We start from the raw sequence: 12,319 nt of genomic DNA on the forward strand, positions 1-12,319 counted from the left end.
TAGGAAAGCTTCCAGTGGGGTATATGTTTCCAACATGACCCATTCCAAAGGCTCAGGGTCAGGTTAGGCTGAGGGTGAATAATGAATTAAAAGCCTAAAATGCTGAATTTAAAATAAATAGATAAATTTGTTTCACATGTTAACATCCCCATTCTATCCCATGAGCTTTAACTGTAGCCAGCAAGCTCGTACTTGTGAACTCCCTCAAGGTTTTCCCAGCCTTCTTCATTTCCGATGCTCTTATGCAGAGGTGGGCAGAGGCCCATGTTGTCAAGTTCCTAAAGTTAAAATAAAATATTAGCCAAAAGTGGTGAGTCTGGGCTTCCCTGTTCCATCTTTCCTCGCCTATTTTCCAAGAGGCTGCCTTGGGCCCCCCAACAGATTGATGCTTAAGCTCTCCCACATCTCTGCTAACTGACTGGCCATGTATTCAGAGATCAATTTGAGAGTCAGCTGTTGGCGGGGGAAGGAATGTGCAGCTGTCCAAGGGTGGGGACAGTGTAGGCAGGCAGATGAACTTCAAAAGCTGTTTGGACCATTGCAGAAACACTGCTGGTTGAGTGACGATACCTTAGTTGCAGGGAGGCAATTGGAGGACGGTACTTGAAACAGTCAAGCTCTGGTCTTAGATGTTGCCTAGAATATTTCCTAGGTGAGCATAAATATCTTAAAGGTCACCCAGGGCACTGCAAATAGGAGAGGTGCCCCTGCTCCCAGACAGGCAGACAAAGGGATGTAATGTAAAATAAGAATGTGTTCGATGGCACCTTGAGACTAACTTCCTGGATCCTTTTTTATTGTAAAATACTGTATACTAAGCTTTGCATTTCGGCAGAATCTGAATTTAAGTACCGTAGGTAAAGGAAAGCAGAAAAGTCAGCTGAAAGCTGATAGCTGCAAACAAAGTTTTAAAAGGGATATTAGTTATATAATTTTTTAATGTAGAATTTGTATAGTATTGATAAAAAATACAGTCTTAAGCCCCTACTTTGATAGCCAAATGAGTTCCTGTTCAGCTCTCTCGTATTCTGTATGTCCCTATACGGTAGTTTGACCTTCCTAAGAACAGCGACTCTGATGTCTTCAACACTGGCCTGTTTTGCACGTAGCGTTAAGCTAAATTTTCTTCACTTCCTTTAGTGTGGTATTGATAAAAACAAACGCTGGTTCTTGTAAAGTTCATACTTGAGGGAGATAATAAAATGTTCAGAATGTTGAGTGCATAAAGCTATATTGCGCAATGGTTGAGTTTTTCTCTCCCAGCTTCAGTAACTACTTGGGGAGATTCCATTCTATGTATTGAGGGTGGCAGTGAGCCTCCTAGGGACTATTGTAAGAGACATTGAGTGTCTTCATTTTAATGCAATGACTGAGAAGCATAGAAGTACCTCTTTATCCTGGCCTTTGTGACACACACACACACACACACACACACACACACACACACACACACACACGGACCCATTCTAGCTATAATTGTAATATTGCCCAAGGGTGAGGCACACTCTTTCTTTTACAAAAGCAAGAAGTGCCCATCCTTCTAGAGTTTTCTTTGTTAAAAATAGCAAATAGCAAAATAAACTCCCTTGATTTCTAGAGATTGCTTTTTTAAATTAAACAGATGGCCTTTTGAAGGTTGCTAGCTGATAAAGACACACAACTCCATTTGCTTGGCTAGAGCTTGCAAACAATCTGGTGATTAGAACACAGGGAGTGAAGAGCAGATAATTCCAAATATTTCAGCTGGTAAAGAGGGTCACTGGGGACCTACAAAGACATGTTGCTTGATTCGAGAGTGCTGCTGCTTTAAAAGCTAGTACTATGTGTGTGCAGACACACTTCCTTCCCTGCATTATTCCTGTAGTATTTATAAACGTGCAGGCATTAGAAAGTGGTCACAAGTCTCCATTATGTCTTCCTTGTAAGGAACTTAAGACTACTCAAAAGTGTGGAGCTGGCCTCCTTGCATTATTGCAGGGCAACAATTGAAAATTGCATAGTCACTTCCTTGCCCCTCCCTGCCAGATTCCATGATTCATGTTTAAGTGAATCCCATTCTTGCACATGATACGGCCTCCGTCTTGCATACTAGCCATTTCAGGTTGTGTTCCCATGAGAGTGGTGCCAAAAATAGCCTCTCTCTATTAACAACTGTTTCCTACATGGCCTATAATGTTTGCAAGCATACTCCAACATGATGTGGACAAGTGAGTTCTTGCAGAGTTGTTCACTACAGGTAGTTCCATTTTTGATTGCATACCTATGGAGATGGTAATGTGTTCACCAGCTATATTCAAATGAACACAACCTTCAGTAAAGTAATTCATATTCTGTTGACGTTATATATAAAAAGAAGAGTTCACATTAGATGTCTAAATCATTGTAAACGTGTCTCTGCATTTGCTGTAACTAGTATTGCATTTCCAACCATCCATTGTTATAACAAAATTTCAGTTATATTTTATGTCCTTTTTTCAAAAAAGGACAATGGATGTTAATCCCCCCTCCATCTGTGTGATGTATGAGTTATTGCTAGATGACCCATATTTCCTCACAGTATGCTTTTAAATTAAGATTGCTCTCTTCTTTTTTTCTATAGTAAAACTGAATTGCTTCTACAGTGCTATACAGTGGTACCTCTACTTACGAATTTAATTGTTCCGAACGCACATTCATAAGTTGAAAAAAATTGTAAGTCGAATCCCATAGGAATGCATTGGGAGAAAAAATTCATAAGTCGAAGCAACCCTATCTAAAAATTCGTAAGTAGAAAAAATCCTATCTAAACCGCATCCAAGATGGCGGACGGAGCTCAGTTCGTAAGTAGAAACATTCGTAAGTAGAGTTATTCGTAAGTAGAGGTACCACTGTATCTTCATCCTTTCTCGAAACAAAATAAAAAAATTCCTTCCAGCAGCACTTTAGAGACCAACTAAGTTTGTCATAGGTATGAGCTTTCGTGTGCATGCACACTTCTTCAGATACACTGAAGCAGAAGTCCCCAGACCAGTGATAGGCAACCTTTTGAGCTTGGTGTGTCAAAATTCGCCAAAAAAACTGAGCATAACTCTGGTGGTGTGTCACTTCGAGAAAAACACCATAATTTCACGATATTTATAGTTTAAATAACAAAAATGTATAATTGTAATATATAACTGTATTTAATAAACCATGTACCTCTGAATCACGTCCAAAGGGTGCCATCTAAATCCCATTACTTTCAATGAAAAAACTACTATTGATTTCAACTGTATTGATTTGCTTCCAAAACCTTTTAATGATGTGTGATTAAAAAATGCAGCATAAATATACTAAAGATCAAAGAGGCAATACATCGCCTGTCCTTTACGATCAAATAGCTGAAAGGCACACTGCATAAAGGTGGCAGTCACTTCATTGCATTCCACTGCTGATGATGTTGATATCATCCTTGGTTGTCAAAAGGCAACCAAAGAACCAGAATGGGGGAGGGAGGGAAAGAGCACTTGCCATCTTTGTCCACTGTTTGGCTCAGCAGATTATTTATCAGGTTCCAGCAGGATTTTACTCCAGAAATTAGTTGTTATGTCAGGTCTTAGTCTTTGAGCACGAGAAGCAATGTACAGTAATGCATCTGAACATGTGCAGAGTGCAACTTCCCACTACTAGGCTTGCTCCTAAATACCTGAGATTAAGGTCCCGGTTTACAAATCAAGTTTTGCTTCTGCACTGGTGTGTGCGTGTGTGTATCTATTCAATCTCCGATCTTAGTAAGAAGTTTTGCATCCAAACTATTGGCGTTAACAATACTATACAGCCGAGCTGCAGATTGGTTTGGTTGTAAAACCTGAAGCTCCCAGGAGAGACATGCGTTTCCTTTTACCTTCAATTACAAGCCTGGGCATCTGGCACCAGGCTCGCATGCCACAACAAGTACGCATCGTGCCCCCAAACTATCATTTTGTGTGCGCCTTCCCCACCCGCCTCCTCTAGCCAAGTGTCTGCTGCCAGGCCACACCGGTATGAGCTGCAGCCTTCGAGGGCCAGCCTGCGCCATGCGCTGCATTCTTGTGATATGCCACCAGACTGGCCAATCGCTCGCAGAGGCCGACGGGTGGGAGTGCAGAGCGGGGAGCCAAAGGGAGGAGTCGAGTCAGCCCTCGGCAAAGTTAGGCATGGCCCCTGCGCTCTGCACTCCCATAGAAGCCATGCGGCCCAGATCCGCCCGCATAGCCCCTCCTCGTCCCCGGACTTTTTTTGTGACGGCGGGCAAAGGGGGTGTCGCGGGCACCCCCAACGAGGGCAGCGTGGTTTCTTACCCTGCCTGCCAGCACCTCTCGGCTAACGGAGAGCAGCAGCAGTGGGGCGCTCCCAGAAGCCCAACCCAGGGCCATGCTGCCCCGTCTCTGGGGAAAGGCGAGCAGGCAGCGGGAGGCTTCCGGGAGCGGCGCCTGCTTGCAGCGCCAGGGAGTGGGAGCTTCGCCCGCCGACAGCTGCCGCCGACAGCTGCTAGCAGGCTGGTTGCTCAGGTCAGGTTACACAGCAGAGGGGCGAGTGGTGGTGGCGGTTCCAGGGGCCCAGAAACCAGCCAGGTAGCCTTGTTGGTTCTGGCTGGCCTCAGGAGCTGCCCGCTGCCATGACGTCCGCCATGCCGCCTCAATCGGAAGTCCTCCTGACTGTGCTTGTTTTGTTCCTGACACAGCGGGAGCGCTGAGTCGAAGATCCCTCCGCGTGTCACTGAAAATGACTGTGCGTGTCAGTGTTGACACGCGTGTCATAGGTTCGCCATCACCGCCCCAGACACTTATATATAGTCAGATGGTGGGGGGGGGAGGTATTACTAAGAAGAGTGGAGGGAGTAGGTGATTGACAGACTGATAGCTGTTGATGACCGTTAACGACTGCAAATGGTCTACAGGAAAAAGCAAGGGGTGATAATTCCTTCCAGCTTTATTCATCCTTTCTATCACTGCTGAGGACCTGAAGCTTAGTGTCCAGGCATAGGCAAACTCAGCCCTCCAGATGTTTTGGGACTACAATTCACATGATCCCTGACCACTGGTCTTGTTAGCTAGGGATGATGGGAGTTGTAGGCCAAAAACATATGGAGGGCCGAGTTTGCCTATGCCTGCTAAGGCTTATAATTTCAAAGATCAATTATTGTTGCTTTCCTTTTTATGTAGGGGTGTTGCCATAAAGCTTGCCATAACTTTTTTGGATCAGAAAGCTCAGGGATAGTTCATAGAGGCAACTAGAATCCTGCATTTTTAGAACAGTATTTCTCTGGCTTGTGTCTTGATAATCTGTACTTCAATGCATGTTAATAGATTTGAGCAGTCAGTTTTGCTATGTAATTACAGTACTGTTTGGTATTATTCATTCTAAAAGATTTAATATATGCCTGACATGTTACTGTTTTTGTGTTTTTGTAGACCAGAAGAGACTAACAGAAGAGTGAAGAATGTAAGACTCATTCTCTTTTAATTATTTGATTCACACACAGAGAGGTGGTTTAAAAAAACAAACTTGCACCTTTAGCTTAGTGAACTGAGCTTTCTCCTCTTCTTGAAAGAGGTCAAGCAGTAGAAAGAGAGATCCTTCCAATGGCACAATCTAGTTAAATATAGTGTGTGCAGTACTTTTTATTAGATAGGTTTACAGCATATCTACAAACCCCCTTGCAACCAAGGCAATTTGCTTTTCAGATGGTAAGTGGGTCTCCCTTTACTATCTTGGACCTAAGGCCTGTTTGCGTATATCATGGTTGGGGTTTGTGCGTATGTTTCACTCTGGTGAGCTTATGCAAAGTTGGACAACATTATTGCATATTTTTGTATGGTAATATTTGTGCAGTAAGCTACATTGATACAATGTGAATTTCAGCAGATCATGTATAATCTAGGTTCAAGGATGTTTCTGTTAAAAGGAAATGTGCCATTCTGAACCAAACTCTGCTCCAAGAGAACTCAAATGACACTTAATAAATTATGTTGTGTAAATGTAACAAGGAATTCCCGGTATGCAAACCATATGCATTCATTTATTTGAACAATGCTTACTTTAAAAATAATAGTAAGAGTTCTCCTGAGCTGCTTGTGGAGTTTGCTGACTTCAGTTCTTTTAAGATAGAATTCTGAATGGACTTGGCCAATTCAGTAACAGTTGTGCCAGTAAATGCAGTACAAAGCATATGCTGCTTATTTCAAGACCATCATGTTTTGTTCTAACCTCTGTATGCGAGTATAATTTGGGAGTTTTTCCTTCTGCACCAGTGTAGTGGCAAGAAAAGTGTGGGGAGCCATGATAAAATGATTGCTGCTCCATTACACCCTCCAAAGTATTGTGCATTGTGCATGCAAACTACACCCACTGTACAGCAAACCTTTTCCGTGCTTGTCAAGGGCTCCAGGACCAGTGCCTGTAAATTGGCCACTTTCTAGCTTTAGCCATCAGTTTGAAGAAGGCCTCTGATAAGGAAAACATGAAAAGGAAAATCCTTTATTCAGACAGCACAGTCAATATGTGGAATTTGCTCCCACAAAAAACAAAAACAAAAACCCAGTGATGGCCTTTGACTCAGATGGCTTTAAAAAAGAAATATACGGTACAAATTCATGTAGGATAAAGCTATCAAAGGCTGCTAGCCACAGCGGCAGAGTTCTACGTCCTGTGTCAAGAGGCAAGAGGCGTCCGAGTGCCAGTTGTAGGGAATTGAAAATGGGGAGGCCACTAAGAAATGCTTTGGGGGTTTTCATAGGCATTTGTTTGGCTATTGTGAAAACGGGGAAGGGCTAGATGGAGCACTGGTCTGAGCTAGCAGGCTCTTTGTATGCTTTTATGCTAATAGCAGGTGGCAGTTGAGGAAAGGTGTTAAAAATGTCTGTATTGGAAGCAAGAAAGTAAGAAGTTTTATAATAAGCATATGTTTGGCATAATGTGTGTGTGTGTTTGTTTGTCTGGCTTCACATCATTTTTCATAAATGTTTCGTTCTTTTTAAATTTAGGTTTTGATTACATTATATTGGTTGGGGAGGAAAGCGCACAGCAACCCTTACTATAATGGCCCACAGCTAAATTTAAAAGCCTTTGAGAAATTACTAGGACAAGCCTTGACAAAGGTAAGGCATTAATGGAAGGAAAAGTAATTTCAGCAAAGATTATCTACTATTGCTGTAGGAAAAAAAATGTTTGATTGGCTGAGCATGTTTTATCTGATTCAGTTTTCTACTTTTTGAGGGGAGGGAAATCTATAGCTTTACATTTTCCTTTTTATATCCTTTTTATTGCTGTAAGCCGCCTTGGACAGGCAAAAAGGCAAACTAGTAAAGTACGGTAATAGTAATAATAATAAACATAGCATGTGCTTTTGTTCATCTGTTTGACACCCAGTTTGGCAGCTAATTTTATAAGAGGTCACTTAGAAGAGGGAATGAGCAATGGGGAGTTGAGCCTCACATCTACCCTGAACTTTCAAATGCACTGCCAACAAGTGTAATGGCTATAATCTCCCCTTGCTCCGCACATGACTTTTCACTTTTGATATTGCAATTTTGGGAGAGGGAGCTGATAACTAGAGAAATGGATTTGGCCACAAGAGTGTCATTTTGCAGATCCATAGCACAATGCTTTGTTACTCACAAGCACGATCATGTATTACTACAAAACTTTACTAGTTATAATTCACATTCAGCAGTAATTATAAAGTAGTAATTATATTTGTTTATTTTCTGTTTCAAGTTTCTTAAACGCATTTCCCCATGCTATAAGCTTCCATTGAGAAGAACACCATTCATGTCACTCAAACAGAACACGTTGCAAAATTATCATTGTTAAAATCCTTTGATAATTTTTTTTTAAAAAATTCAATCAACAACAACTTTTCATTGCAGGCTCTTGGAGAATCCAGCAGTCCCAAACGAAGTGGAAGGGATAGCGGATACGGAGATATTTGGTATATTGAACGCAGTGACTCACTTTCGTCATCTATCAGCCATAAGAGAGACGATTCCTTTGATAGCTTGGACTCCTTTGGCTCAAGGTCTTCTGCAAGCTTTTCATCAGACGTAACTTTGAAAGGTGGCAGTGAAGGTAATATATTCTTTAAAATCCTACTAGCCATATTTTTTGAGAGAAGTAGGACAACAAAAACTGTAAGGGTTAGGTGCTTTTACATTTTGCCTTATCAGATCAGTGTTTTCCTAGTTTTAAGTATTCTGAGGTTTTCCAGGCGAATGTCAGATAGCTAAAGAACATTCCCTTAAACAAGTTTCCTAGCTATCAAACAACTGACTGAAGGAAATTGAATGGGCAATTGATACTAGATGGGTCATAGGACCCCCTCACTTCCAGTTTGACCCCAAATACTAAATACATCTGGCAGGTGAGCTGGAAGTCATTAGTTTTACTCAGTGCCTCTGCCAAACCTCTTGACCTCTGCAGTCAATAAAGTTGTGCCCTGATGTGACCCAAAATGTACATTGCCATATTTTGTTTATTTACTGTTCCTAAGACTGGCGGGGGGTGGGATGAGGCACCTGGGCACGCAATTGAATTGCTGTTCACAATAGCAACAAATCCATTTTGGTAACTATGCTAATATTAACAGAGACTTCATAAACAGTTTTGTAAGGACTTCGTGACCTCTGGCCTGCCATTCTCTGTTAGTTTTGTGGCACAGTATGCGATTTTTGACCGTCTGTTCTGGCATTGAGAAATAAATTGAAAAAGTTGCTTCCAGTTCAGAGAGGGTTTTTCATCTAATATTTTTGGTCTTGTGATTTCTTTGGAGAAGTATCAGTTATAGAGCACAGTCCTTGAGATCAATGGTTCATTTTGCAAGTGGGAATGAGGAAATGATGTAATTAATGCAACTTAACTAGGAAAACCAAAGTTCAGCCAGGTGAATTTTCATACAGCATCCTGGCAAGCGTCTAAAAATATTCTCTTGCTCTGTTTGCAATAAAAATCTTAAGAGGGCTTAGGTCAGCCCTGGCTTATAACAAAATAAACTTCTGATGCTGCAATTTCAACTTAGAGGATTTCTGTGTGTTTTTGTTTAAAAGATTGTGAAAGTGACACAGATTCTGAAACACGCGCAAGAATGCATGATTCCAGTAAAGATGACATGTCGTACCGCAGAGTTTCTTTGATTGAACCCAAGCCTGCTGCAGAGTTCAATCGTTTCTTACCCAGCAAAGCTAAACCACCAACATACATGCCAGCACCCTTGAGGAAGAGAAGAACAGAGAAGAATGAGGATAACAGAAGAAGCTGGGCAAGTCCTGTGTTTACGGAGCCGGATGGAACATTTTCAAGGTATTCGTGTGGTGTTTAAATGTGGCAAATGTTGTCATTGTGGCGAATGTTAACTTATCACTACAGAAGAGGCCTGATGCAAGCCTACCATTGTCAGTAGAGATCAGGGGAATAATGAGGGCATGTAATCTTCTCCTTCCTTCTATGCAATTCCATTCCCCTTCCTGTTTATGGTTTGTCTTAACTATGCCTGCAGGTACTACGTTCTCATTTGATGCTAGCCAGAGTTGCCCTTGCATTTCACATTTGGGTTTCAATCTTTGTATACGACATAGAGGTGCAATGCTACAGAGTGGTTAAAAGAAACCGTGAAAAAGGAGGGATTTCGTGTGAGAGGCAGAAGGGCCCCTGAGTCTTCAGTAGGCTTCTGATTTTTACTTCTCCTAACCATGACACCAGAATAACAAAGATGGCTTTATTAAAAGGTTGACACAGTGTTTAAGTTTTTCAAAAATATTGAATTCAATTAATTCAATTAAATATTCAGTTTTGAAATCAGTTTCAATTTTAATTTGGACAAAAACCACTACCTTTGGGTTTTTATATTTTTTTTAAAAGAGTGCCCCTGAATTTCTGGTAGTTTCTTTTTGAAGCTTGCTAAATTGATGTGTTGTTTATTAAAATATGACACACTCTTCTTGCTTTCCCATGTGACTTTTAATAAAACCTGCTAACTCTTTTCGTAAGGTAACTGAGAGTAAATATTCTGTTCATTTACTCAGATAATAAAATGAGATTAACTTGAAGTTCATAGAAGAAGTTTTTTCCCATTCCCTCCTTCCATTTGAAGCCATCTTTGTCTCTCCCAAAGCCCTTTGGAAGGTCTTCCTAAATAATGTGGGGTGGTAGACAGGGTGCTGCTGGTAAATGGCAGAACTTCTCAAAATTGATCAACCCAATACAAAATGATGTACAGAGTCTTTCTTTTGTCATTGGATTATTACCCCCCCTCCAAGAATTCAAGTAGCATTGCCTTATACTGTGATTGTAGTAGAGCTGGTGACCAGACATACCAATTCTCATTCTGTAGCTCCATCCCTATTATGACTGATCTCAGCCGATGTGGAAGGAGTCCTTTACCTTCCAATCAAAATAGCAGAGCAGAGAGTGGCTTTGTACATCTAGCTTCCCCACAGGTGATCTGCCAGTTTGATGGTAGTTGCTACTTGGAAGTTGAAAGGAAAGCTGACAGATGTTATACTCAGGATGATTTGACAAAGTGCAGGCTCTTGGTGAAAATACCTTTTGCTAGACCTGGATTTCTTTATGCCCAGCAAAATTATTCTTCCATGCTTGATGCTCAAGACATTATACCACTGACCCATGGTGCTGAAAGAGATGTGGTTAAAGGTCTACTTCTCTGGGTCCTTATGATTTACTCCTAAACTATCAAAAATATCTGTAAATAGTGTATTCTGAAGCCAGAGTTCCTTGATCTGCTTGTACAAAAACTTAAACCACTTCCCGTGTGTGCGGGTGTGTGTGCGGGTGTGTGTGTGTGCGCACACGCACGCTTTGAACGGGTTCCTAACATTTTTCTTCTGGTCATATGAAACAAAAGCCTTCTGTTATAATGGCATCCTTGCATAGTTGCAGTGCTTTGATACTCAGAACTAATTTTGCTTCATTCACAAGTTTGTAATTTTTAGCCAAATATGTCATCTGTTCTGTATTCGACAACAAATTGTGTTTGAAAGTATAATTTGATTGGGTATTTTGTACAGTAACCAGAGAAGAGCTTTGCAGAGAAGAGAGATGGAATGCAATACATCAGCTAACGTTCTTTCAGGCTTCTCCAACTATTTGGAGGAGGAGGAAGAAGAAGAAAAGACAATGGGCACTCCAGACATTGAATCAGATGACCTTTATGTTCGCAAAATAAATGCTGCAGTGTCAAACCTAAAACTTTCCTCTCATAAGTTTCTTCCCAAGTCTTGGCTTCCAGGGGAAGAATTGCACTGGAAAAAAGCGAAAAGGATATCTTTTTCCAAGCAATGGTATAAGGATATTCAAGGATTCAGGTTTGTTGCCTTGCATGTTCTTTTTTTCATCCAAGCAGACCTTTTTTTTAAAAAAAAACATGTTTGAGTGGCTCAAATCACTGCACGATTTGAGTTGCAGCAGAGGGCATGAAGTCTTCACTGGCTGTTGCCTGTGGAAACTGAATTGCTGTTCTATTCGATTTTGAAATGCAGCCTCTTCCCAAAGCACTTATTTTAAGCAGTGTATTGAAACAGATTACTGCATACCATTTTTTTGTGCCAGAACTTACGTATTCTCTGTTTTTCCCCTTCTTCACTTACGTGCTACTGTGCAGTAAGAGCTCAGATTCTGAAGAGGATGTTGCAAGAGTCCAGGCAAGCAATAGCCTGAGTAACTTGGGTAACAGTTGCAGAGAAGACTCAAACTGCATTAAGCAGACTGCGGAACGTGCTGCAAAATCAGTACTACAAGATGCAGAAGAAAGTGTTAACCATTCCTCTGATCTACCAAGGTTGCTACAATTGCATGAACTATGCTATCCTGTGTGTACAGAAACCTGCTGTTTGCTAAAAGTTAAAGTGAAAAGTTAATATGGATCGCTGCCTTTTGAACTTTTCCACCTATGTCCATACATGTTGGCTTACTGAATTCACACTACTAAAGCAGAGTGGATTTTATTTTTGTGCTGGTCGATGCTCTTGTCTCCTCTGCAATGATTGCTATGCTTTGCTGCTACGCAGGAGTAAAAGTGTTGTCCTTTTAAAAATATGTTGGAGTCGTAACAAGCCACATTTCAATGTTGCAGTGTGCACCCCCTTTCAGTTGCAAAGTTTTTTTGCATCTTTTTGGTCTGCATTTCAGGCCTTGCTCTCACTGAGTTTGGAAACCTTTGAGTTCTAGCACCGAGGGCTAACTTGAATAAACGGTCCTTTAAAAAAAGCACCCCTAAATAGAAAACCTGACATATTAGTTTTATTTGCCAGACACAGGTTTAGCAGCTCAGTGAGAGCTAGGTGTCTGTTTCTACTAGTTAATGCAACTT

The 12,319-nt window shown here is 41.2% G+C and overlaps 1 protein-coding gene across 8 annotated transcripts in view; it reads left to right on the forward strand.

Moving 5' to 3' along the window:
- The window catches only part of LMO7 (LIM domain 7), a 144,048-nt gene that overhangs the window by 81,857 nt on the left and 49,872 nt on the right, over positions 1–12,319 (forward strand). For 5 of the 8 annotated variants that reach the window (XM_035115708.2, XM_060273330.1, XM_035115705.2 and 2 more), the window contains 6 exons: positions 5,412–5,442; positions 6,984–7,097; positions 7,869–8,067; positions 9,042–9,294; positions 11,019–11,315; positions 11,612–11,788. In XM_035115708.2, coding sequence (XP_034971599.2) covers positions 5,412–5,442; positions 6,984–7,097; positions 7,869–8,067; positions 9,042–9,294; positions 11,019–11,315; positions 11,612–11,788 — 1,071 coding nt within the window. The remainder of the gene's footprint in view (positions 1–5,411; positions 5,443–6,983; positions 7,098–7,868; positions 8,068–9,041; positions 9,295–11,018; positions 11,316–11,611; positions 11,789–12,319) is intronic. The other 3 variants (XM_035115712.2, XM_035115713.2, XM_035115707.2) reach the window with 2 other exon arrangements.

The sequence above is a fragment of the Zootoca vivipara genome, chromosome 4 (genome assembly GCF_963506605.1).
Source record: "Zootoca vivipara chromosome 4, rZooViv1.1, whole genome shotgun sequence".
Taxonomy (NCBI): Eukaryota; Metazoa; Chordata; class Lepidosauria; order Squamata; family Lacertidae; genus Zootoca; species Zootoca vivipara.